At 38.3% G+C, this 26,695-nt stretch overlaps 1 protein-coding gene and 1 non-coding gene across 9 annotated transcripts in view; both read left to right on the top strand.

The window, feature by feature from the left end:
• DIAPH2 (diaphanous related formin 2) overlaps positions 1 to 26,695 on the top strand; it is a 1,061,378-nt gene that overhangs the window by 709,728 nt on the left and 324,955 nt on the right. For all 8 annotated transcript variants that reach the window (XM_086388307.1, XM_086388306.1, XM_086388305.1 and 5 more), the window contains one exon: positions 23,346 to 23,509. In XM_086388307.1, coding sequence (XP_086244433.1) covers positions 23,346 to 23,509 — 164 coding nt within the window. The remainder of the gene's footprint in view (positions 1 to 23,345; positions 23,510 to 26,695) is intronic.
• On the top strand, positions 15,200 to 15,325 carry LOC147340947 (U6atac minor spliceosomal RNA). Its single transcript, XR_015160015.1, has one exon. It is a non-coding gene; the product is annotated as a U6atac minor spliceosomal RNA (small nuclear RNA).

Raw genomic sequence — 26,695 nt, 5'->3', positions numbered from 1 at the left:
AAACCACCTTGAAAGATCATGCTTGGCCATGAAAGTTTTAAAGGAAAGGCGGGAAGTCATCCCAGTGAAACCTTGAAATAGAGGTTCAGAGTCATCACCATCCCCCACTGTGTGCGGTCTTGTGTGCAGGCTTTTGACTACTCGTGATCTTCCTCTAGATGTTATCTTGTTCACAGTTTGGTCACCTAGTTTGTTCATGAGATTACTGAAGGGGAAGCTAGTGAAGAGGTCTGGTCATCTGTTATTTATTTACTCTTTATTCCTACTTCTTTGATCTATGAAAAGATCCGAATTAGGCAAGGGATTGTGTGATTGGACTTCCCTTGTCACTCAGTCAGTAAAAGATTTGAAAGGTGTACTGGGGCTGGGGATGAGTAGAGCATGGAGGTGCTGGGTTAAAAGTTAGTTACAATATATGGCTTTGTTAAAGTGATAGGAAAGTGACTTCCTGCTGAGGACAGTTTCCCAAGTGCTACTTACAATCTCTAGAAATTTGTTCGTCTTGTGTGACTGAAATTCTATATGCATTGTAAGGCAACTCCCCTACTTCCCCTCCTTCAGCCCCTGGCAACCATCATTATATTTATTTTCTAGGAGTTTGACTACTTTATTAGATACTTAACATAAATGGTATCATGCAGTATTTGTCCTTCTGTGTCTGGCTTATTTGACTTAGTATACTCCAGGTTACATCCATGTTATAGCATATGACAGACTTTCTTCTTTTGTATGGTTGAATAGTATTCCATTGTATGTATATACCACATATTCATTATTCATTCATTCATGAGACATTTAGATTATTTCCACTTCTTGGTTACTGTGAATGATGCTGTAATGAACATGGGAATGCAAATACCTCTTTGAAATCCTGCCTTTTTTCTTTTTCTTAGTCCAAATGCTGGCTTTGAATAACACATTGATATTGAAATTTATATGATTCCTGAGTTCATGTGATTTTTTGAGATGTCATGGACACCCAGACACAGCAAACACATTAAAGATAAATTCATAGTCCTAGTTTATATCCATGTCACAAATGCAATGCTACTGAAATTGTTTTGTTATTGTTTGTTTTCCTAAAGCAGAAAACTTTCACAGGGCACATTTTTATCTTTCCAACAAAGGAGAGAAAAGAAAAGAAAAGGAATGTGTTGTTTGAAAGTAATGCCACTGTATTTGAATAGCTTCTTCCATAGAAAATGTCTAAAAATGTCTTTCTGCATTAAATAATGCAATTTCCTATTGAAGACATACATTGATACTAGAGAAAATACAGCATCCATTAACAATGCAGCAAAAGTAATCAATTCTTACATATGTATGTATGCACATACATACATGGATCCATAAATGCACATACATACATATTTAGTGAACCTTAAAAAATATATGAAGAGTTGCTAAAAAGTATAAGAAATGTGGTGCAAGAAAAACAGCTTTGCCTCGGAAAATTCTAGTGTAGCCAGAACAACATTTTCCTGGTACAATTTTTAGCCTAGAGTTGATCCAGAATAACTGACCATATTGAACAAATACAGGAAAACAATCTAAATTGTTAGGCTGCCATGATTGAAGTCTTAGATTAATGTGCTTTATATCCTGAAATGAACTTGTTTTCAACCTTGCGAAAAATTTTATTAACTAAAGAAGAGATTAGACTTAGGGTTAGGGTTGCATGATCATCTAAGGACAATTTATGTAAGGTGATGTGAATAGATTCTGAGAAGTGAGCATAGATCTTCAACTCTTAGAGAACTAGGAGTTGAAAATTTAACGTCAGGGATGACAAACAGCCCGGACTGAAAAGAAATAAGAGTTGTCAATAAGCAGCTGGGTTAGAAATAAGAAGTTGTGTTTAAATGCCATTATGTTTTTATAGAGTAACATATCTGTCTTTGAGATAGTTTGTTGTTGCATTGTCTGACTCTTCGCGACCCCATGGATGGTAGCCCTCCAGGCTCCTCTGTCCATGGGATTCTCCAAGCAAGAATACTGGAGTGGATTGCCATTCCCTTCTCTAAGGAAACTTCCCAATCCAGGGATGGAACCCAGGTCTCCACATCACAGTCTCCTACATTGCAGGTGAATTCTTTACCACTGTGCCACCTGGGATAGTTTCTTGCGGGTTAAATTCAGGATGAGATTGCCCTGCACTTACTAGATTCTTACCTTGTTTTAGAGATCATAGGATATACAAAAGATGGGCAAAATATATTTTACCATCAACTGCCTTAAATCGAGAATCAGAAGATTTAATATAAAATTGAGCAACTAGCTTAAATAATATCTTCAAGTATTTCCATTATAGAAATCTCAAAGTATTCACTGTTTCTCAAGTGCTTCCCTTTTTGCTGAATACTTATAGAATCTAGCATTTTATAGCTGGGAGGAACCTTATAGAATTTCTACTCTTTTTGCTCTGTTTTGCAATTGAGGGAAATAAATCCCATTCCCTATACCAAAAAAAAAAAAAAAAAGATTAAATCTTTGCCTCAGTTCATAGGTCTTTCAAAAACACAGAGCTGACTTTCATCTTTATAAGTAAACTTGGTTTGGAATACTTTTTCCTTTTTGTTATCACTTCTTTAACTCATTGGTGATTTTAGTTAAGGAAAGAGAAGTAAGAAATGATAAAGTATTATCCACTGAATTTGAAACTACCACTTGAATTCAGAATGCATGGTTGAAAACTATTTACAGTTCAGTACACTAATCCCCAAATTTGAAACAGCACTTGAAAACAAATGTAGGAAAAATGGAAAACTTAAATGCCCAAAGAATTCAGAGAATCACTTTATAGTAAACAATCAAACCCAAATACCTAGTCATTCATTTCTCAGTAGCAGACAGACTAAAGAGTGCCCAATAATAATCAGCAACGGGGATTCTCAGATATTCGCATCACCATCTGTAACAAATTTCATAGCTGTATACAGTTATTCTTGAGTCTGTAGTAATATATCTCAAAGTCCTTTATACCCTCACTCTGTCTCTATCTGAAACAATAAAACTTAATTCCTCAGGGACATACCCTTTATCAAAATTCACACAGACTACATATTTTGCTTCATTGACATTTGTAGTAAAATGATCTTTTAAGATCATTTAAAACTGTTAGCACAGGCTCGGGGATCTGATATTTTGCTCTTTTAGCTGAAGTTATAATGCCAGAATAGTTTCTGTTTGGAGGGAACATATCAGGGCCAACCGTATTCAGGCTAAGGGCATGTTCACTGAACCCACAAGCATGTTGGAGAGCACTTTTGAGGCACTGTCCCGATGTAGATCTGAATGGATAAGGGGAGATCTTTGCTCCATTTGCCTTGGCTTTGCAGTTCTCACTCTTGCCATATAAGCTGATCTCCAAGTTATCTAAGAAGCCATTATTTCCAACTCCCTGTTGGTTATTACCATCCCAGTATTTCCTAGCTACCTCAAGCTCAGTCTGTCCAAAACTACTCAGTATTCTCCCTCTCTGCCTGCTCTACCCACTCAAAATAATGTTCCCTTTATTGTCTCCCAGGTTCTGTTAAAAAACAAGTATACACAAGACACACTCTGGTTACTCAGGCAGGAGAACTCAAGTATCCTTAATATGAGGTTAACCCAAATGTTTATTCAGATTTTTCCATAGCATCTTACGGGAAAAGCCGAATGAAAATTTTGGCCAACCCAATACTTCCCTCTCTCTAACCAGTAACATCTAGTCAGTCCATGTCCCATGGACTCTGCTGCTGCTGCTGCTAAGTCGCTTCAGTCATGTCCAACTCTGTGCGACCCCAGAGACGGTAGCCCACCAGGCTCCCCCGTCCCTGGGATTCTCCAGGCAAGAACACTGGAGTGGGTTGCCATTTCCTTCTCCAATGCATGAAAGTAAAAAGTGAAAGTGAAGTCGCTCAGTTGTGTCCGACTCCTAGTGACCCCATGGACTGCAGCCCACCAGGCTCCTCTGTCCATGGGATCTTCCAGGCAAGAGTACTGGAGTGGGGTGCCATTGCCTTCTCCGCCCATGGACTCTACCCCTTCCATATTTCTTATATCCATCTTCTACTCTCTGTTCACATGCTACATCATTGGCTGTCTAGATGCTCTCCCAAGGTTCAATGTCTCATCTCTCCAAACCATCTTTCCCTCTGCTGCCAGAGTAAGATTCCTACAAACAGGTGAGATCATATTGCTCCTCTGAATGAAAACCATTGATTAGCCATTACCTCCAAAGAAAACTTGAAAACCTTATCATGCATTCAACACCTTTCCAGGTATAGGGAAGGAAACTTGCCTTCCACGGTCCTGGATTCAACAGCTGAGTCTGTGAAACTGACAGTAGACAGATTACCATGAAGGTAAGATATGCATGTGGGCTTCAGTCATGTCAGATTCTTTGCTACCCTATGGACTGTAACCCGCCCTGCTCCTTTGTCCATGGGGATTCTTCAGGCAAGAATACTGGAGTGGGTTGCCGTGCCCTCCTCCAGGGGATCTTCCTAACCCAGGGATCGAACCCACGTCTCTTACATCTCCTGCATTGGCAGAAAGGTTCTTTACCACTAGCACCACTTGGGAAGCCCATGAAGATAAAGTATACAAATTTATTAAGATTTAATGATCTCCTGGAGTAGGAAATGGCAACCCACTCCAGTATTCTTGTCTGGAAAATTCCATGGACAGAGGAGCCTGGTGGGCTACATTCAGTCCATGGAGTAGCAAAGAGTCGGACACAATTGAGCTACTAAGCACACACCTTATGACATCATAGAAAGAAAAAAAAGTGAATGCCCAATCAGTGAGATTTGAGAACTTATATCGGGAAAGGGGAGACGGGACATAGGCCACTTAGAGGTGAGTAAAGAATTTTTTAAGGAAGATGAATGAAACATCAGGAGAATAGATAGAAGATATGATAGTATAAGACAAAGTTTGGTGGTTTCAATTAGGAAGAGTCATTCTTCTCTGATTAAGAAAACCAGATTAAATTCACACTTTTGTAATTTGGAGGAGTGGTAAGGGTACCCAGGTTCAAATCCTGAATCTGCCACTTACTGTGAAGATGGCACTGAGAAAGTCAATAGACCTCCCTGAGGTGAATTTCATCATGTGTAAAAAGGAGTTACTGATAGCATATATGCATCATAGGGCTATTGGGAGGAGTAAATAAGACAATGCTTGTAAAACATTTAGCTCAATGCCTGGTTCATTGTAAGAGTTCACTAAACATTAGTTCCTGCTACTATTGCTCTGCTATTATTTATCTGTCTCCCAACACTAGTTTATAAATTCAGTGAGGGTTAGGAACCATCTCTTATCACTTTATTTACTTTCTTTTTCTCTACTTAATCTCCCAGTTTCTTAGACATTGTTTCTGCATGATAAATAATGCTGAGAGCTGAATATGAGGTAGGGCTGGAACTGGTACTTGATCTAATTAACATCTGTGTGTGCAGACTATGAATATTCAGTAATAATACTGACATTCCAAAATATACACATCAATCTCAAAATTTTCCAATCATAACTCTTATGCTACTTTAAACACAACTATTTATATGTCAGTCTCAATAGTTATGCATTGGCCAACACCTGCTATTTTTTAACTCTTTGATACTATGTAATTTCCTAATAATTTATCAGATGAACTTTAATTGGATATTTACATAATATATACCCTTCTTATCAGTAGTTAGGAACTAACAAATAGACTTACTGTCATTTGCGTAGTATGCTATGTTGCATTTGTCCTAGGGTTTTTCCTTACTGTTGTTAGTGTATGTGTGTGTACTTATATATGTGTATGTATGTGTTAATTTAGCTAGCATTTTTTATGCCTTTGAGCAGCAAGAAAAAGTTGGATGATGTCAGTTCCCTGTTTAAAACTTCACTGACTTACATCTTTCTCAAGAAAAATTTCAAAATGCTTGGGAGACCTGTGAGGCTTCCCAGGTAACACTAGTGGTAAAGAACCTGCCTGCCAATGCAGGAGACACAAGAGATGCGGGTTCAATCCCTGGGTTGGGAAGATCCCCTGGAATAGGAAATGGCAACCCGCTCTAGTATTCTTGCCCAGAAAATTCCACAGACATCGGAGCCTGGTAGGCTACAGTCCATGGGGACACAAAGGGTCAGACGTGACTGAGCGACTGAACACAGCAAGAGGCCTATAAAATCTGGCCTCTACAGAGGTCAGGGACCGTCTGTCTCCTATTTCCCACTTACTCCATTGGCTCTAGTGGTCCAGGCTTTTTTTCTCTCCTTTATGTGGCCACAGTACTTCATCTCCCTCAGAGCCTTCACTCACCCTACACCAGTGCTCCTCTGGCTCTGCCCCTTCAAGTCTGAGTTCTAACATTTCATCTGTCAAGTGGCATTGCCAAACACCTGGCCCACCCATACACCCACAGTCTAAGTTAGGTCTCCCAAATATATACTCTTGAAAACCTGTGCTTTGCATTTCGTGCTTTTCAATTGGTGTTTAAAAAATTGTATTTCTTTAATGGATGCTTTCCCACCAAACTGTACGCTCCATGGAAGCCATAACCCAGTGACTTTGTGTCCATATTAAGTACTGTATCCTCAGAACCTAGAAGATACCTGACACAGTGTAGCCAGTTAATGGATATGTTTGGATAAATGATAAAATCACTCTCTTAGGTATCTCTGAATGCAAAGATAGGGTCTGTCTTCAAAGGAAGAGTAAAAAGAAATATCCACAAAGGACACAGTGAGTGAATACTGAAAGGGGGTGGAGAAAAGTAGGAGGGCTGAGTGTACCTCTTACCTCTGTAATGTTCATCAGATCTGTGGCTTTAACTGGAAGCTTATTTAAAAGCATTTTCTTTACACCCAGCCAACTCAGGCCACCTGTGGAAAAGTGGGCTCATTACAAAATTGGTTCATCACTCCAGTAACATAATTACCTACTATATGTTAAAAACTGGGGACTTTGGTTCAGAAAACCAATCACTGACTATGCTATCTTTGTTATACTATTTAAAGGTCCAATGCCTAAGTTTTGTAATCTGATTTTTTTTTTAAATTTTATAGTCTAAATACTGACATTTTAAACTGTTACGTTGAACCCAATTGAAATGTATATATACTACATTGATCTTATTAATATTTCACATTTTAAATATTCATTATTGCATATTTATCATATAATGTGTGATCTCTAAGTAAATTTCAACTAATATGCCATAATATTAGTTTTTACATAAATTTATTAAAAATAGTAATCATTTTTGTCTAAAACTGATGTATTCAAATTAAATGAAAGAATTCACATTTGGTTTTTAGCATTTAGAGACATCTTTTCTGATATATTATGGAAAGATGAAATGCTGTCTATATTTTTTAATAGATTTTATATTTGTGACTTCCTTTCATTTAAACAGATAATTATGCTATGTTGCTAACTAAAGGTTTTTGAAGGTTAAGTGGATCTCAAATTGGTTTTTCCATGTTCTCAACAATCCAGACGTAATGATATTTCAGATTTTCAAGTTTTTTATTAAAATCATAAGTAATGTACTGCCTATTAAGATGGAAATTGTAAGAACTGATTTGACTCAGTTCACAACGAGGTACATAAACTCCTTCGTCCCCAGTGTTCTACTAATGCTTATTCCAGTTCTAATGGAACAAGTCTTATGTATTAACAATTACTCTCCACGTCAAAATTAAGTAAAATGACAGTTCTCTCTACCTAGTATTTGATGCAGCAATGCTATTATAGAGCAGGGAACAGTTTACCCTGACCCTCATAAAGTCCCTAGCTGAGTCTGAAAATTCAGATTGACACCTCTAATTAAAATAAATAAATTTAAATTAAGAAAAAAGATTGACAGAGATAGATTAATAGGAAAAAAGCATATAAATTATTGAATGTAAATTTTACATGGCATGCATGGAAACTATCATTAGTAAAAGACGACCCAAAGAAATGGTTAAACCTGAGAGGTTTTATGCTGGCTTTGATAAAGAGTGGAAAGTCATGGAAAGATGTGATAGGGCAAAGAAAATGAATCATAGGAAACTGGGGGGACTAGGGTCTATTCATTCAGATTCTTCTTGGTGTCGTTTCTCCATCTTGGAGATAAAATCATTCCTTTCTTTAGGATATAGGCAAGATACCTCTCATGTGGGGATTTTCTGACCTTTTTCACGGGAGAAGAGCAAGAGGAACTCACTGACCTTTCTGCTTCTATTTTCTCAAATTCCTTCAGCTTAAAGTATTCAATATGCCACAGTGCCATATTGTGGGGTAGTGTCCTGAACCCCATCAGCTATTGTGGCATTTAGAAGGTAAGGGTTACAGCACCTGCCTTCAATCAGTAGTTATAGCTACTGAAAATAGTTAAAAACTATATATAATATACCTTGGAGAAGGAAATGGCAACTCACTCCAGTATTCTTGCCTGGAGAATTCCATGGACAGAGGAGCCTGGCAGGCTACAGTCCATGGGGGCACAGAGTCGGACATGACTGAGTGACTATTGCTCATATATAATGTATATAAATGTATAAACAATAATTCACTTCCTATTTGAATACATGCCTGTGGGTGAATTATAGTTATTTTAAGTTGAATTTTAGGTCCATACTAATACTATGTTAGTGAGGAATATAATATATAAATCTGTATATGTAGTCACACAAAAGCATAGATTATAAAAACTTTAGACAGTTCTATATAGTGTGTAATACCCAAGTAACTGTGTGAAGACTGCTTCCTTATGTCAAATTTTAAAATAAGTCAATATAAAAATACTTTACTTTTCCAGATTCATGATTGAGATCAAATGGTTTAAAATTAATATTACATTAAAAAGTTAACATTTTATCTCCTAGCTTTTTAAAATGCTGACCACATTTTAGTTTGTAACCCTGCAAAAACACTTCTCTTAGAAAATGATGTAATTTTTGTTCACAGTTGTCTTGAATAACTTCTAACCTGGAAAAATCAGAAATGCTTTTCTTTGTAGAACAAGGAATTTAAAAGTCAGCTAGTAAAAGGAGAACTTCTCTAAATTGCTTTTCCACCTTACATTTGATAAGTTTGTGTGCATTTGATATGCCGCTTTACCACTTTAAGATTATGTTTCTTTTAGTATATAAATTACTGTGAAGTGAAGTGAAGTGAAAGTCACTCAGTTGTGTCCAACTCTTTGCAACCCCATGGACTATAAAGTCCACAGAATTCTCCAGGCAAGAATACTGGAGTGGGTAGCCTTTCCCTTCTCCAGGGGATCTTCCCAACCCAGGGATCGAGCCTAGGTCTCCTATGTTGCAGGTGGATTCTTTACCATCTGAGCCACCAGGGAGTTATGAATTATCTCTATCTTTGAAATATTAAAGTACTGTGAATTATCTCTATCTTTGAAGTTTATCTTGGAAAGTCCCTTGTTTTCCCAGGATTCTTCTCTCTCAATATTTTAAGGACTCCCAAATTTGCTTATGCAAATGGGAAGAGGTCACTCTACATGTTGATCCCAGAATAGTCTAATCATCTTCTGCAAAGTGCCTTTTTCTTTGATACTGATACAGCTACCATCACCATCTCCTATGGTACGAAAGGCCCAGAAATCTGGGCTTTTAGGAGCAAATGGTCTTTTCCTCCTGCTCTCACCATTCTTTTAAATAGTTTCTCAAGAAAAGGCATCAGAAGAGCTTCTAGTGTTACTTATACAGTGTGCCCCAAACTGACCTTTCTATTTCACCCTAAATATGGCTTTTCATCCCATGCTGTCATAACCCAGCTAAGGGTAGGCTGCCTGGCCCAGAGATGTCCTTTGCAAGCATCTATAACATATTTTCTAAAGTCTCTCTTATAGTCAAGCTTGCTGCCACTGCTGCTGCTAAGTCGCTTCAGTAGTGTCCGACTCTGTATGACCCCATAGACGGCAGCTCACCAGGCTCTGCCATCCCTGGAATTCTCCAGGCAAGAACACTGGAGTGGGTTGCCATTTCCTTCTCCAATGCATGAAAGTGAAAAGGGAAAGTGAAGTCGCTCAGTTGTGTCTGACTCTTCGCAACCCCATGGACTGCAGCCTACCCGGCTCCTCCATCCATGGGATTTTCCAGGCAAGAGTACTGGAGTGGGGTGCCATCGCCTTCTCCTACAGTCAAGCTTAAATATTCCCAAATGGGGAACAGCAGCTCAGTTCAAATCTCTACTCTATCCCCCTTGTCTTTAGGTACAATCCCATTATACCCACTTTATATTATAAATAGAATAGAAATCTATAGGTAGCTATAAGGATGCCTTGTATATCTATGATAAGAAGGTGGCTTTCACTTTCTAGGATGAAAACCCATGAGCCACCAAATACCCTTTCGTAAAATGCATCTTCTAATAAATTATTTCTCTACCAGGTATCCCATAAGATAACTTTTAAGGCTTATTTCCCTTAAAACATATTCTCAATTTCTGTTCTCTAATATAGAAGATAAATAAAATACCCAAGTTAAAATTTTGTCTATTTAAGTATCTACCAGGGCCACATCTAGGTCTAAATATACAAAGAGCTTAAGCAGGCCATCATTCTACTGATAAATAACATATTGCCTATTATATATAGTTTTAAAATAAAATCAAAATGATTGAAGCCTACCTTTTTAAAATAATATTCAATTCTAAAATTTTTAATTGGAGGAAAAATTTTTTTACAATGTTGTATTAGTTTCTGCTGTACAACAACATGAATCAGCCATAATTATGTATGTGTGTGTGTGTATATATATATATATATCGCCTCCCTCTTGAGCCTCCCTCCCTTCCCCTCATCCCACGCCTCTAGGTCATCACAGAGCACCAGCTGGGCTCCCTGTGTTTCACAGCATCTTCTTGCCAGCTGTCTATATTTTACACATTATAATGTATATATGTCAATGCTACTTTCTCCACTTCTCCCTCCCTCTCCTTCTCCCACTGTGTCCACAAACCTATTCTCTACGTCTGTGTCCCCATTCCTTCACCACAAATAGGTTCATCAATACCAGTTTTCTAGATTTCATATATATGCATTAATATACGATACTGGTTTTTCTCTTTCTCTCACTTATTTCACTCAGTATAATACTCTCTAGGTTCATTCACCTCACTAGGACTGCCTCAAATTCCTTCTGTTTTTTGGCTGAGTAATGTTCCATTGTATACATGTACGACATCTTCTTTATCCATTTATCTGTAGATGGACATCTAGGTTGAAGCCTACCTTCAAAAATGAATTTAAATGTCAAGATTGATGATAATAGATGAGATTAAATTTTTTTATCAAGTCTTCAAAAATATTACTATTAAAGTATTCTCTATAAATAAGGTTTGTTGTTGTTTTATCTTAAGATTTATAAGAAGTGTTTTAGTTTCCTAAGTACCCAAATCAACTCCATGGCTCTTCTTCCAATTTGGTATTATAATGAGACTTTACTCCTTCATCAAATATTGCTTGAGAAACTGTATGGCATAGCAGCTAAGAATATGAGTTATGGATCCATTCTCAGTTTGTTCTCATTACTGTAACTTACCAGCTGTATTACCTGGAGTAAATTCTTAATTCAGAAAGCAGTTATGAGGATTAATTGTGTGAATCCATGAAAGTTTGAAAGTCGCTCAGTTGTGTCCGACTCTTTGCAACCCCATACTATACAGTCCATGTAATTCTCCAGGCCAGAATACTAGAGTGGGGTAGCCTTTCCTTTCTGCAGGGGATCTTCTCAACCCAGGGGTTGAACCATGGTCTCCAGCATTGCAGGCAGATTCTTTATCAGCTGAGCCACATGGAAGCCCAAGAACACTAGAGTGGGTAGACTATCCCTTCTCCAGCAGATCTTCCCTACCCAGGAATCGAATTGGGGTCTCCTGCACTGCAGGCAGATTTCTTACCAACTGAGCTCTCAGGGAAGAAATCAGATTGATTATATTCTTTGCAGCCAAAGATGGATAAGTTCTATACAGTCAGGAAAAACAAGACTGGGAGCTGACTGTGGCTCAGATTATGAAATCCTTATTGCCAAATTCAGACTTAAATTGAAGAAGTAGGGAAAACCACTAGACCATTCAGGTATGACCTAAATCAAATCCATTATAATTATACAGTAGAAGTGACAAATAGATTCAAGGGATTAGATCTGATGGAGTGCCTGAAGAACTATGGATGGAGGTTCGTGATATTGTAGAGGAGGCAGTGATCAAGCCCATCCCAAAGAAAAAGAAATGCAAAAAGGCAAAATGATTGTCTCAGGAGGCCTTGCAAATAGCTGTGAAAAGAAGAGAAGCAAAAGGCAAAGGAGAAAAGGAAAGATATACCCATTTGAATGCAGAGTTCCAAAGAATAGCAAGGAGAAATAAGAAAGCCTTGCTCGGCAATCAGTGAAAAGAAATAGAGGAGAACAGTAGATTGGGAAAGACTAAAGATCTCTTCAAGAAAATTAGAGATACCAAGGGAACATTTCATGCAAAGATGGGCTCAATAAAGAACAGAAATGGTATTGTCCTAACAGAAGCATAAGATATTAAGAAGAGGTGGCAAAAATACACAGAAGAACTGTACAAAAAAGATCTTCATGACCCAGATAATCATGATGGTGTGATCACTCACCTAGAGCCAGACATCCTGGAATGTGAAGTCAAGTGGGCCTTAGAAAGCATCACTACAAACAAAGCTAGTGGAGGTGATGGAATTGCAGTTGAGCTCTTTCAAATCCTAAAAGATGACGCTGTGAAAGTGCTGCACTCAATATGCCAGCAAATTTGGAAAACTCAGCAATAGCCACAGGACTGGAAAAGGTCAGTTTTCATTCCAATCCTAAAGAAAGGCAATGCCAAAGAATGTTCAAACTACCACAGAATTGCACTCATCTCACACGCTAGCAAAGTAATGCTCAAAATTCTCCAAGACAGGCTTCAACAGTACGTGAACTGTGAAATTCCAAATGCTCAAGATGGATTTAGAAAAGGCAGAGGAACCAGAGATCAAATTGCCAACATCCATTGGAACAAAAAAGCAAAAGAGTTCCAGAAAAACATCTACTTCTGCTTTATTGACTATGCCAAAGCCTTTGACTGTGTAGATCACAACAAACTGTGGAAAATTCTTCAAGAGACGGGAATACCAGACCACCTGACCTGCCTCCTGAGAAATCTGTATGCAGGTCAAGAAGCAACAGTTAGAACTGGACATGAAACAACAGCCTGGTTCCAAATTGGGAAAGGAGTGCATCAAGGCTGCATATTGTCACCCTGCTCATTTAACTTAAATGCAGAGTACTTCATGAGAAATGCCAGACTGGATGAAGCACAAGCTAGAATCAAGATTGCCAGGAGAAATTTCAATAACCTCAGATATGCAGATGACACCACCCTTATGGCAGAAAGCAAAGAACTAAAGACTCTTGATGAAAGTGAAAGAAGAGAGTGAAAAAGTTGGCTTAAAATTCAGCATTCAGAAAATTAAGATCATGGCATCTGGTCCCATCACTTCATGGCAAGTAAATGGGGAAACAATGGAAACAGTGGCTGACTTTATTTTCTTGGGCTCCAAAATCACTGCAGATGGTGACTGCAGCCGTGAAATTAAAAGACGCTTACTCCTTGGAAGAAAAGTTATGACCAACCTAGACAGCATATTAAAAAGCAGAGACATTACTCTGCCAACAAAAGTCTGTCCAGTCAAATTTGTAGTTTTTCCAGTAGTCATGTATGGATGTGAGAGTTGGACTATAAAGAAAGCTGAGCACCGAAGAATTGATGATTTTGAACTTTGGTGTTGGAGAAAACACTTGAGAGTCCCTTGGACTGCAGGGCGATCCAACCAGTCCATCCTAAAGGAAATAAGTCCTGAATATTCATTGGATGGACTGACGCTGAAGCTGAAACTCCAATACTTTATCCACCTGATGCAAAGAAGTGACTCATTTGAAAAGACCCTGATGCTGGAAAAGATTAAAGGTAGGAGAAGGGGACAACAGAGGATGAGGTGGTTGGATGGCATCACTGACTCGATGGACATGAGTTTGAGCAAGCTCCGGAAGTTGGTGATGGACAGGGAGGCCTGGCGTGCTGCAGTCCATTGGGTTGCAAAGAGTCGGACATGACTGAGCCACTGAACTGAACTGAACTGATGGGACGTATTCACAATGATTCCCACAGAGTATATTTTTTAAGAAAAGATTAGGTATAATGATCTTTTTTATTATTGTTATTGATTTTAGTTATTCTGTCACTGCTATTATTTCTGCTATGTGTCAAACACCATTTTAAGGGCTGTTGATGTTACTAAACTTAAGGTTTGGCTGTTTGCCACTCAAAACTCAATAATCATGAGGCAAATGTCAATAGAAAGGAGAGGTGCTTTAATCAGAAAAGCTGGCAATCTGGGAAGAAGGTGGACTCATGTCCCAAGACCATCTGCCAAGATTCAGCTTAGCAATGACAGTTTTTTTTTTTTTTTTTAATTGGAAGATAATCGCTTTACATTGTTGTGTTGGTTTCTGCTGTACAATTACCTGAATTAGCCATGCTGTACTGTGTGCTCAGTCACATCTGAGTCTTTTTGACATGGACATGAGCCTGCCAGGCTCCTCTATCCATGGGGTTTTCCAGGCAAGAATATGGTAGTGGGTTGCCATTTCCTACTCCAGGGGATCTTCCTGACCCAAGTAACAAACTTTTTTCTCTTGCTTCTCCTACATTGTCAGGCAGATTCTTTACTACTGCACCACCTAGGAAGCCTGAATCAGTCATTGTTTTTCAGTTGATGTTGTGCCTGACTCTTTGTGACCCCATAAACTACAGCACACCAGACTTACCTGCCCTTCACTATCTCCCTGAATTTGCTCAAAATCATGTCCATTAATTGAGTCAGTGATGCCATCCAACCATCTCATCCTCTGTCTCCCCCTTCTCCTCTTGCCCTCAATCTTTCCCAGCATCAGGGTCTTTTCCAGTGATTTGGCTGTTGACATCTGACTTCAGCAGCATTGGCCAAAAACACTGAAGCTTCATCTTCAGCACCAGTCCTTCCAATGAATATTGAGGGTTTTTTCCTTTAGGATTAACTGCATTGATCCCCTGGCAGTCCAAGGAATTATCTGTATGCTCTTGGGTTAAATGAGAAGATAAGGAGGAGAGAGGTAAGAAGAAAAGCGGCTGGGACTTCCCTGGTCCAAAGGCTGTCCAAGGGACTCTCAAGAATCTTCTCTAGTGTTGTATGAAAGGAGAGAAGGTTAGCACTCCCCTTGACAAGGATGGAAGAGGCTCTCGGGCCTGACAACACGCCTATGGTTAAGGCATTGCCACCTACTTCGTGGCATCTAACCACTGTTTTTAATAGCCAGGACATGGAAGCAACCTAGATGTCCATCAGCAGATGAATGGATAAGAAAGCTGTGGTACATATACACAATGGAGTATTACTCAGCCATTAAAAAGAAAACATTTGAATCAGTTCTAATGAGGTGGATGAAACTGGAGCCTATTATACAGAGTGAAGTAAGCCAGAAGGAAAAACACCAATACAGTATACTAACGCATATATATGGAATTTAGAAAGATGGTAACAATAACCCTGTGTACGAGACAGCAAAAGAGACACTGATGTATAGAACAGTCTTATGGACTCTATGGAAGAGGGAGAGGGTGGGAAGATTTGGGAGAATGGCATTGAAACATGTAAAATATCATGTATGAAACGAGGTGCCAGTCCAGGTTCGATGCACGATACTGGATGCTTGGGGCTAGTGCACTGGGACGACCCAGAGGGATGGTACAGGGAGGGAGGAGGGAGGAGGGTTCAGGATAGGGAACACATGTATACCTGTGGCAGATTCATTTTGATTTTTGGCAAAACTAATACAATTATGTAAAGTTTAAAAATAAAATAAAATTAAAAAAAAAAATCTTGTCTAGCACCACAGTTCAAAATCATCAATTCCTCGGCACTCAGCCATATGTATGTGTGTGTGTGTGTGTGTGTGTATTGCCTCCCTGTTGAACCTCTTTCCCCTCCCCTCTAGGACGTCAAAGAGCACCAGGCTGAGCTCTTTGTGTTATATAGCAAGTTCCCACTAGCTATCTGTTTTATACATGGTAGTGTATATATGCCCATTACAGTTTTAAAAGGGGAAAAGGAGGAAGAATCTCAGTGAATAATCAAGGCAGGAAGTTGGATTCTGCATCATTCTCCATTGTGTGCAGACTGGTTGAGTCTCTCTTCAGATGGTGTCCTGCCTGCATGATCTGCCAGCAGGATAACTAATGGAACAGTTGAGGGTAGAGAGCTAGTCCTTCTATAACTACTTAATTCTTCATTCTCACTTATTTTTATCTAGGAAAAGAACCAACATGTTAGGCAAGATGTGGTGTGCATTCAGGAGAGCATAAATTAGGAGTTAGGTTAAATTACATAGTAATCTCATTCCTGTAGTTAGGTTCTTTTAGAGGGGAATAGAAATGGGCAAACAGAAAAGAGCTGTTTTCAGAGAGGCAGTGGTCAACAAGACAAATGTGGTCTACTCTCTTCAGCTATATTTTTAAATGAGGAAAATTGTCAATGAACAGGTAAATAAATAAAAATGATAATGTTACATAGTGATAAGTTCTGACTCAGAATGAAATAAAATAGGCCAAAGTAATAGTGATGAGAGTGGACATTTCATATTGGAAGGTTGGGAAAAGCATCTCTGAGGAGGTGATGATTGAGCTGAAGTTGAATGACCTGGTGAAAAAGAAACATTCTGGGCAGAAAGAGGAGCAAATGAAAGGGCCCTGGGTTGGGTGTGAGAACTTGCTAAACACAAGAAGAGAAAGAAGGTTAATGAGTCTGGGCATATTGCTTAAGAGGGAGAATGAGATGAGATTAGGTTGCAGAGGTGGGTAAAAACCAGATCATGTAGAACCTCATAAAGCTTGAGAATGAAATTGGATTTTGTTACAAGTATCATGGGAAAGAACAGAGGCTTTTCAGGAGAGGATCTATATTTGAGAGACCAATAGAGGCCATGAAAAATAAAAGGTAGAGATGACAAGCAGGCAGTTGATTATAGAAGCATCTTAGAGGAGAGACTGGGGCTACAAGTATAATTTGAGAGTCATCATTGTAGATGGTATTTCAAGTCATGTGAATTGCTGAGGTCAGTTAGGAAGACTATAGACAGAGGACTCAGGACCAAGCCCTCAGGGTCCTCTAACGTTTTATGGAAGTTGTCAGAGAAGGAGAGGAGATAAGAGAAAAATATTTTAAGCATGAGGATGTGTGTCATAGAAACTAAGAAACCAGGCTAAATGTTTCATGTGGGTGAGACATCAAAAGGAGGACAGAGGGGTAATGTTAAATTTGGCAACATGGTCATTGTCATTATAAATAATACATTCCTACCATATGAAAAGAATATTAAACTAGTATCATGCAAGGGATTATCATGATGTGTACTCTAGAGGTGGAAAAATAATTTTTTCTCTACCCTTCTGAGGAATTGACAGGACCCACCCCCTGGTCGCTCTATAATAAAGACAGAATAACAAGAGAAAACTAGATAGAAGTTAATAAACATGTATACCTCATGTGTATGTAGCAGATACGCAAAAAGAAAAATGAGAAACTCCCCAAAGTAGCCTAAGTCACCAGCTTAAATAACTACCTTCAGCTAAAGGCAACTTCACCAGTGATACTCTTGATATCCTTGATTCTCTGGTGATTTAGAGTCATCCTTCTCTTCCTGGTAGCTCAGCTGGTAAAAAATCCGCCTGCAATGTGGGAGACCTGGGTTCAATCCGTGGGTTGGGAAGATCCCCTGGAGAAGGGAATGACTACCCACTCGAGTATTCTAGCCTGGATAATGCCATGGACTGTATAGTCCATGGGGTCACAAAGGATTGGACATGCTGAGTGACTTTCACTTTCACTTTCTCTTCCTGGTCCACAGAGGAACACATCCTTAACCAGTAGAAATTTCCTTTATAAGTGGAAATTTCCCTTTCAAAAGGGTAACTTTTACCCTTTTCAGAGCTTTTCCTCTGTCTGCTCTTTCTCAATCAGCTCAAAATAATCTATGCCAAGGAGACATGTTTTGAGATGGTATATCCACTTAGATGGATGAGTGCCTTTTTTGGGGGGGGCAGGGAATGTAATTTATTATGTTTACAGTTTCGTTGATAAAATGAGTGCCTTTTATCTACTTTTCACAACTCTAAAAATTGAAATAGTGGTATTTCTCTGCCTTTTTGATAAGGTGGTTTGAAGGATATGGAACATAGTGTATTGTAAATAGCAACAAATGCAAATTAATAAGTAGAATTGTTTGTAATGTTAGATTATAAAGTGCTTTGGGGTCTGGATTAGGTTTTAATGATCATTGTATAGAGCACAGTGCTTAGCAGAATACTAACCAATATCTTGTATCTAGTAGCTGCTCAAAAATAGAAAATTTTAAAAATGACTGAAAATAAAGAAGTGGAAAGGAATGATGGTGTCTAGTTCTTTTTCATCTGCAGAATCCCAAGTAGGATTTGGTGACAGGGTTGTGATTGTGAAAGATTTCAGTACTGACTCATGCCCTCCATCCCTTTTACAAAGTAATCACTGTGAAGAGAAGTGAAGGACTTGGAGACTGGGCTGCTCCCCAGTTATTAATTCTAAGCTGCAGCTTTCCCAGAATTTTTCAAATTTTCTCACTTTGGTATACAGACAGAATTTCTGAAATCAGTATTTCTTCTAGGAGAACAAATTTGTGAAACTGTGTATCACCACATGGGCATATTTTAGCTGGCAGAAAATTGTGTTATGATAAATGGGAAATGTACAGTTTTTTTGCCTTTTTTTAATCTTTAGCTTTTTCTCCATGTTGTACAGATGTTGAGCCTTCTGAAGTACACATGGTTTAGTATCTTGCTGCAAATAGGATGTAAGTAAGTGACCTTTGCAAAGTGCATGTTCTTACCAAGTCTGGCATGAATCTGTTTTATTTAGGCAAGAGAGACTAGAGAACAAAAATTTCACTTTCATTCTGTGGCAAGGAATAAAGAGAACTGTCTTATTTCTGCAGCTCTCAAACAGGATGTTCAACACTCTCTTAAAAATCAAACAAATATGATATTCTCAGAGGGAAAATCAGGTAGCATTACATGTAACCCTTTTGTTGGTAAAAAGAAAGGAGAGTAAGTCAGAAATGCATTAATTCTTCCAGGTCTATTGACAGCAAAATGGACTTGAGGATTGAAAGATTTAATATGACTCCTTAGCAAGGAAGAGGTTTAAGTAGCATAAGAAGGAACCTAGGAAGGGGGGCATCTCACTTTTAAAATTCTGCTACATCCCATAAATGTCAGCTGCAAAGTAATTTTCCAGAAATAGTCTGATTTCCCTACTGACTTCCATTGTGAAAATAGAGCTGTGTTCCCATGGAAAATATATTTGGCCCCAGGTTGTAATAAAACACACTGAAGAATTCAGAAAATTTTATAAAATCCAGCATTTCAAGAAGACATAGTTATCAGTACCTGATAAAATAATACTATCACAAAATGTGAATACACTATGCATGCGTGCATGAGTTTGTGCATACTAGGTCGCTTCAGTCATGTCCGACTCTTACGTCACCATGACTATAGCTCACCAGGCTCCTCTGTCCAAGGGATTCTCTAAGCAAAAATACTGGAGGGGGTTGCCATGTTCTCCTGCAGGGGATCTTCCCGACCCTGTTGTCGTTGTTCAGTTGCTCAGTTGTGTCCAACTCTTTGCAACTCCATGGACTGTAGCACACCAGGCTTCCCTATCCTTCACCATCTCTCAGAGCTTGCTCAAACTCAGGTCCATTGAGTTGGTGATGCCATCCAACCATCTCATCCTCTGTGATCTCCTTTTCCTCTTGCCTTCTGTCTTTGCCAGCATCAGGGTCTTTTCCAGACCCTGTAGTGGATCTTAAAATAGCACACCCAAAACTGTACTGTTCATCTTTTTTAACAAGTCATAGTAATGGGCTTCCCAGGTGGCACTAGTGGTAAATAACCTGCATGCCAACACAGGATGTAAGAGATGTGGGTTTGATTCCTGGATCAGGAACATCCCATGCAGGAGGGCATGGCAACCCACTCCAGTATTCTTCCCTGGAGAATCCCATGGACAGAGAAGCCTGATGGGCTATAGTCATGGGGCTGCAAAGAGTTGGACACAACTGAGGCGACTTAGCACACATATCACACAGTCTAATACCTTTGCATTTTAAAACATTTTGCTTCTGTGATTATTATTGATTTTTAATAGACTTAACTTTAATTGTGAAAGGTATATTTGGTTTCCTTTGTATTCTTCGTGGTTAGTCTACTTACCTTTCTCTGAAGCATCTTTACAATTAACATTCAAAAGTTTTCAGCCATAGAAAAAAGATCAGAAGGAAATGCTCTAAAATGTTCACAACACTGATTTGTTAGAAATTTTAGTTTACTTTTGTTTTTATATTTCTGAGTCACCTAAAGAAGTGATTTTCTATGTATCTTCTATAATCAGGAATAAAGTTTATAATTGCTTTCCATAAATACGTACATAATGAGATACATTTCAGTTCAGTTCAGTTCAGTCACTCAGTCGTGTCCGACTCATTGGGATGCCATGAACCGTAGCACGCCAGGCCTCCCTGTCCATCATCAACTCCCGGAGTTTACCCAAACTCATGTCCATTGATTCGCTAATGCCATCTAACCATCTCATCGTCTGTCGTCCCCTTCTTCTCCTGCCTTCAATCTTCCCCAACTTCAGGATCTATTCAAATGAGTCAGCTCTTCGCATCAGGTGGCCAAAATATTGAAGTTTCAGCTTCAACATCAGTCCTTCCAATGAACACCCAGGACTGATCTCCCTTAGGATGGACTAGTTGGATTTCCTTGCAGTCCAAGGGACTCTCAAGAGTCTTCTCCAACACCACAGTTCAAAAGCATCAATTCTTCAGCGCTCAGCTTTCTTTACAGTCCAACTCTCACATTTATATATGACCACTGGAAAAACCATAGCCTTAACTAGACGGACCTTTGTTGACAAAGTAATATCTCTGCTTTTTTAATATGCTATCTAGGTTGGTCATAACTTTCCATCCAAGGATTAAGCGTCTTTTAATTTCATGGCTGCAGTCACCATCTGCAGTGATTTTGGAGCCCAGAAAAACAAAGCCAGCCACTATTTCCCCATCTATTTCCCATGAAGTGATGGGATCAGATGTCATGATCTTAGTTTTCTGAATGTTGAGCTGTAAGCCAACTTTTTCACTCTCCTCTTTCACTTTCATCAAGAGGCTCTTTAGTTCTTCACTTCCTGCCATAAGGGTGGTGTCATCTGCATATCTGAGGTTATTGATATTTCTCCCGGCAATCTTGATTCCAGCTTGTGCTTCCTCCAGCCCAGTGTTTCTCATGATGTACTCTGCATATAAGTTAAATAAGCAGGGTGACAATATACAGCCTTGATGTACTCCTTTTCCTATTTGGAACCAGTCTGTTATTCCATGTCCAGTTCTAACTGTTGTTTCCTGACCTGCATACAAATTTGTCAAGAGGCAGATCAGGTGGTCTGGTATTCCCATCTCTTGAAGAATTTTCCACCGTTTGTTGTGATCCACACAGTCAAAGGCTTTGGCATAGATGTTTTTCTGGAACTCTCTTGCTTTTTCAATGATGGACCCATTTACATATCTGGTTCCTTTTATGCTTTGGTAGTAGTGGTTGTTGTTATGACTTTTATGATAAAAAGTTTTAAAGCAGTGATGTAATTAATTTTAAAACAAATACTCTTTTGAATATATTACTGTAAGTGTAGTCCTGGTATTACTGAACCAAATTTGGGTCCACTTGCCTGCACGCAGTAAAGCCAATCTACTGACACCAGGTTATGGTGAAGGACACTGTAGCATTTATTAATATTATAGGCGCTAGGCAAGGAGAAAGGGTCTGGGTGGCTTGTGCTTAACACCCCCAAATTCCCTGAAGGGTTTTTTAGCAAAGCATTTTTAAAGACTGATTTTGGTGGGGAGGTGTCTTAGGGTATGTGATCAGCTCATGTACTATTCTCTTGGTTGGTTGGTTGATGGTGAAGTAACAGGGTGGTATCACAAGGGTTAATGTCACCAATCCTTAGGCGCCCGTAGACCTGGGGGCTAAGTGCACAAGTTCATCAAGTAGTTAAATATCTTCCATTTGGTGGGGGTTTTTAGCATTTGTAAAACAACTTAGGAAATGTGCAACAGATACTATTATCTAGGTGCTTCAGAGAGGAGCTAAAGCAGAGAATATGGGGAAGGGGTCTGTCTTGGGAAGGTGTCATATGGTCCTATTGGGTTATACACTACTGGCAGTTGCAGCAACATCTGGGAACATTAGAATTATAATCCTCAGGGCCCAGGGCTCAGGAACAACAAACAGCATTTTGGGTTCTAAAAAGCCATTTGGGTGATTAAATTTCTAGAGATACAGTAGAATGTCTCTCTCCCCCTCTCTCCCCTCCCTTCTTCTCCCTTTCTCTCCATAGTTCTTCCTCTCCTCCCATCTTTCTCTCCCTTTCCTTCCCTCTCCTCATATGGGATATATGTATATGTATATACACACACACATACAGATACATAACCTATATACAGAATTCACTGTAACCTCTTTACCTATATAGAATGTGTATTTAACACAGAAAATACATACTTTCCCCCTAAGTTTTTGTTGCTATTTCCTTTTACCTTATCTAGCTTATAAAAAGATATGAGGCAGTTTTCTGCTGTTTGTACTTCTGTGCTTTCACTTAGCAAACATGTTCGTGGTTATACCTTAAATAGTTCTGCCTCATTTATAGATTTTCAAAGTGCACTAAACGATGTAATGACTCCAGCGAGTTGTTATGGGCTGAATTGTGCCCCACCCACTCCAAATTCATACGTTGAAGCCCTTATCCTCAAAACTTCCAAATGTGACTGTATTTGGAAATAGGACATTTAGAGAGGTAAATAAGTTAAAATGAGATCCTTAGGGTGGGCCCTAATACAATATAACTAGCGTCCTGTTAAGAAGAGATTAGGATACACACAACAAGGACAGAGGGACCTCCAGGTAAGGACACAGAAAGAAAGCCGTCATCTGCAAGCCAAGGAGAGAAGTTACAGAAGATAACAGATTTGCTGACAGCTTAATATTGGATTGCTAGCCTGTTAAACTATGAGAAAATGAATTTCTGTTAAGTTACTCAGTCTGTGGTATTTTGTCATGGTAACCTTAGCAAAGTAATGCAGAAGTATTTACAGAAATGATGGTATAATTCAATCTTAACATCTAATGATTGCCTTTAAGGTACTATGTGGATCATGTTCCTTAACAGAAAGCTACAGCTTTACAAAGAGTGCCAGAGACCAGTATGAAAAACTACTCACCATGCACAACAACATGGTAAAGCTCTATGAGAATCTTGGAGAATACTTTATTTTTGACTCTAAGACTGTGAGCATAGAAGAATTCTTTGGTGATCTCAGCAACTTTCGAACTTTGTTCCTGGTGAGTAATATGCCTTAAAGTCTTGCAAGGCTTGTTGCTTTGGTTTCTTCCATAAGAATTTTATTTTATGTACCGATTGACAACATTGATTTCATGTTACAGCCCTTTAACAGGAATTGACAGTTCTTTTATACCTGTGACATGGATAAAAATTGTTGGCTGGCTTACCGTATAATGGGAACCTAAATGAATTATCTTCAACTTTAGGCACACATGGGAATTTTCCTGCTGAAATTTTATAGAAAATGAATGAGTTGATACTCAAATGACCCTGATTCTTTAAACAGCATAATATTATAATTTGACCTAGCTTAAAAATTAACATCTAAAATCCTTTTTTACTCAATGTATTAAAATGCTTTGATTGATGAACTAATTTCTTTCATAGTCTAGATGAGAAATTGATTCTAAATTGGATGATATAAATGGCCTGGAATACCTAAAGAAATGTGGGCTCTCCTTCTTCAAACTGTAACTCTTGGGGGAAACGGTAAATATTAGCATTAATTGGAGGTAGATCATCAGGGTGCCAGTTATGATGCTAGAGGAAAGCAAAAACTTTGTTGTATAAATGCTGTGGAAATACTTCTTTACATTCAGTGAAGGCATAGTAAAGCACAGTCTCTGTGATCTTTATGGTCATAACATAAAGATGTGTACAATAGTTGATATTGAACAAGTCCATTTTTTAAAGAAGGAATTCTAGCAATTATGCCCAGCAGGAAGATCTGTCAACAAACTAATTCATTGCAGTTTGAGGTATGTTTCTATCCTCAAAGCAATTATTTGCTAAATAAGGCTCTCTATTTTAATTGATGGTATTGGCCCCATTAAATAATTTGATTTTGGAGTCATTTACATGGTCTATGAGCTACAAACATACTTGTAGAAAACATTTGCTTTCATTTGCTGATTTAGGACATGTGACCCAGAGTACACCTCAGCTTTGGAAATAGAAACTAAACGAAAAACTTTCATAAATATGATTATTTGTCTTATTTTTTATTGAGAATATTAGCTTAGTTTGGTCATTGTTCTTTGCCCCTTAATAGGCATGCATATTTTATTTTTTAGTAGTAAAACATGTTCTATTGGTAGAATTGTTTTTTTCAAAACTTTGACGTTGTAAAGATGACATGAACATAGGAACACACTCAGTTTATAACTACTTGAATTATTTTTGAAAATAATAAAAAAATCTGTTAAAAGGATTGGGGACTAGTAAATACACTTCAATTGACACATGGAAAAGAGAAAAATCAAATAATTGTTTGGATAGCATCAATGTCTATGGGTGAATAAAGAGATAAATAAATGTAATTAATATTGTCAATCTCTATGAAAAAGGATTTTGTTTTAACATGAATGGTATCCTAAAACACTGCTTGTCATATTATGTGCCCCTCACCTCCCCAATACATGGACACAAAGTAAAATTTGCTATACTTCTCTCATGTTGCAACATTTATTTAAGGACAATTCTTCTGTGACAGCCTATGTTTAGTCTTATTATCCAGTTGCTTAGAAGACTTCCTAAGAGCTATAGTTATATTATCTCTCAATCATAATTTTAAAAAGCTAAGGATATTAATGATAAGAACTAATTGTATGTCTTGGTGCTCTCACAAATAACCTATGTGGTTAGGTTAAGTCATTTATCTTTCTAGCTAGTTAGCTAGTTAGGAAATGACAGAATTACACTACTGATCTCTAAGCACTTCTTTCTTTTTAGAGTCTATGATTAATGGTGGGACTTTGAGAGAAAGAGATTTGTATTGTGTACATAAATAGGTTATGTCTCTTTGTCTCCTGGCTTCACTGTGGGTGTAGCTTGAATACAGGGAAATGATTTATTTGTCACAAATCATTCTTGTTGTAAATACCTGAAGTCTGGTTTTGTGTGCATGGAAGTTACCTTTTTGAGAACCTGCTAAGAGTTTGGGAGCTTTCATAACAGGTAACCACTCCTACACTGTATCTTTTGTCAGCCATTGCCATCTGTCCTACTGAATACTACTACTTCTATTTACAAATCCTTGTCAACTTACTGGCATGAAAAGTAGGTATGCAACTTTTTAGCTGTTTTGAGTTTGGATTAGTCATATAACATCTCTGGAGTTTCCTCATTTATAAAATATGGGTGATAATTCCTTCCATGTCTTCCTTACCACGATGTGAGAACATGTCATAACCTATTCTGTGCAGATGGAGAGAATTACTAGTCATTCTTTGCCCATCCATTCAATTATTACTTGTTGAGAGCCAGCGTGATTTTGGTAATGCTCTAGTCCAGAGATAAAAGGAAGAGAATGGTTTATCTCTGTCCATGAGTGGAGGGAGATGGACAAATGCAATATAGTTTGATAAGTGCTGCTATAGGAATATATCAGGTGCTATAATAATACAAAAGAGGAGCTGCCTAACCCTGCCAGAACTGCCCAGAGAAGCTGTCAAAGAGAAAGTGACATTTAGGCAGTCTGGAAAAATCCATAGGACTTTGACAAGCTGACTTTGACAAGCAGGTTTAAGGGTTTTACACCTGACCTATAAGCTGAAGACTCCTAAGTCAACATCACCAACTTCAGTCAATCATCTGTGCTCATCATGGCCCTGTTTCATACTGCACTTAAAGTGATTTTACTCTCCCAGGGGAGGGAATAGCCCTGAAAGAGAGGCCAAAGTTGGCATCGCCAAAAGTTCCCATTTTCTTAGTGCTTTGTGTGTTTAGCCTTAGGGTTCTTGGCACTTAAAAGCATATTGGACTATAGATGGAAACAATAAAATAGCAGTAGTGCTGACAAGAAAATAAGAGTTCTGATTCATGTGCTACCAAAAATTACTTCCAAATGAGCTCAGAGTTTCATCTTGGGAGATCTATTTGGCATGTATAGCATAAACAAAATTCAGAGACCAAAAAAAATCTTCCTTAAAGAGATAGCCTCTAAAGGACAGTACAAATGGAAGTAAACATAAAGGGTTGGACATTACGGACTAAGACCTTTTTCAAAATAATCACATTCAAATGAATGAAAGCACAATTGGATAATATCAATGAGATGTTGCTCTATAACTTATTCATATCATTCCTATTATATATTACTCAACTAATAAGGATATTCTAGATGTTCAGTTGCATGTCCTATATATTGACATAAGGATATATGTAACTGGAAACATTTCTAAGTT

The sequence above is a fragment of the Bos grunniens genome, chromosome X, assembly GCF_055505025.1.
Source record: "Bos grunniens cultivar Pamir isolate PY7600 chromosome X, Bosgru_T2T1.0, whole genome shotgun sequence".
Lineage (NCBI taxonomy): Eukaryota > Metazoa > Chordata > Mammalia > Artiodactyla > Bovidae > Bos > Bos grunniens.
The sequence above is the reverse complement of the archived record's forward strand: the minus strand, read 5'-3'. Positions and strand labels throughout refer to the sequence as shown.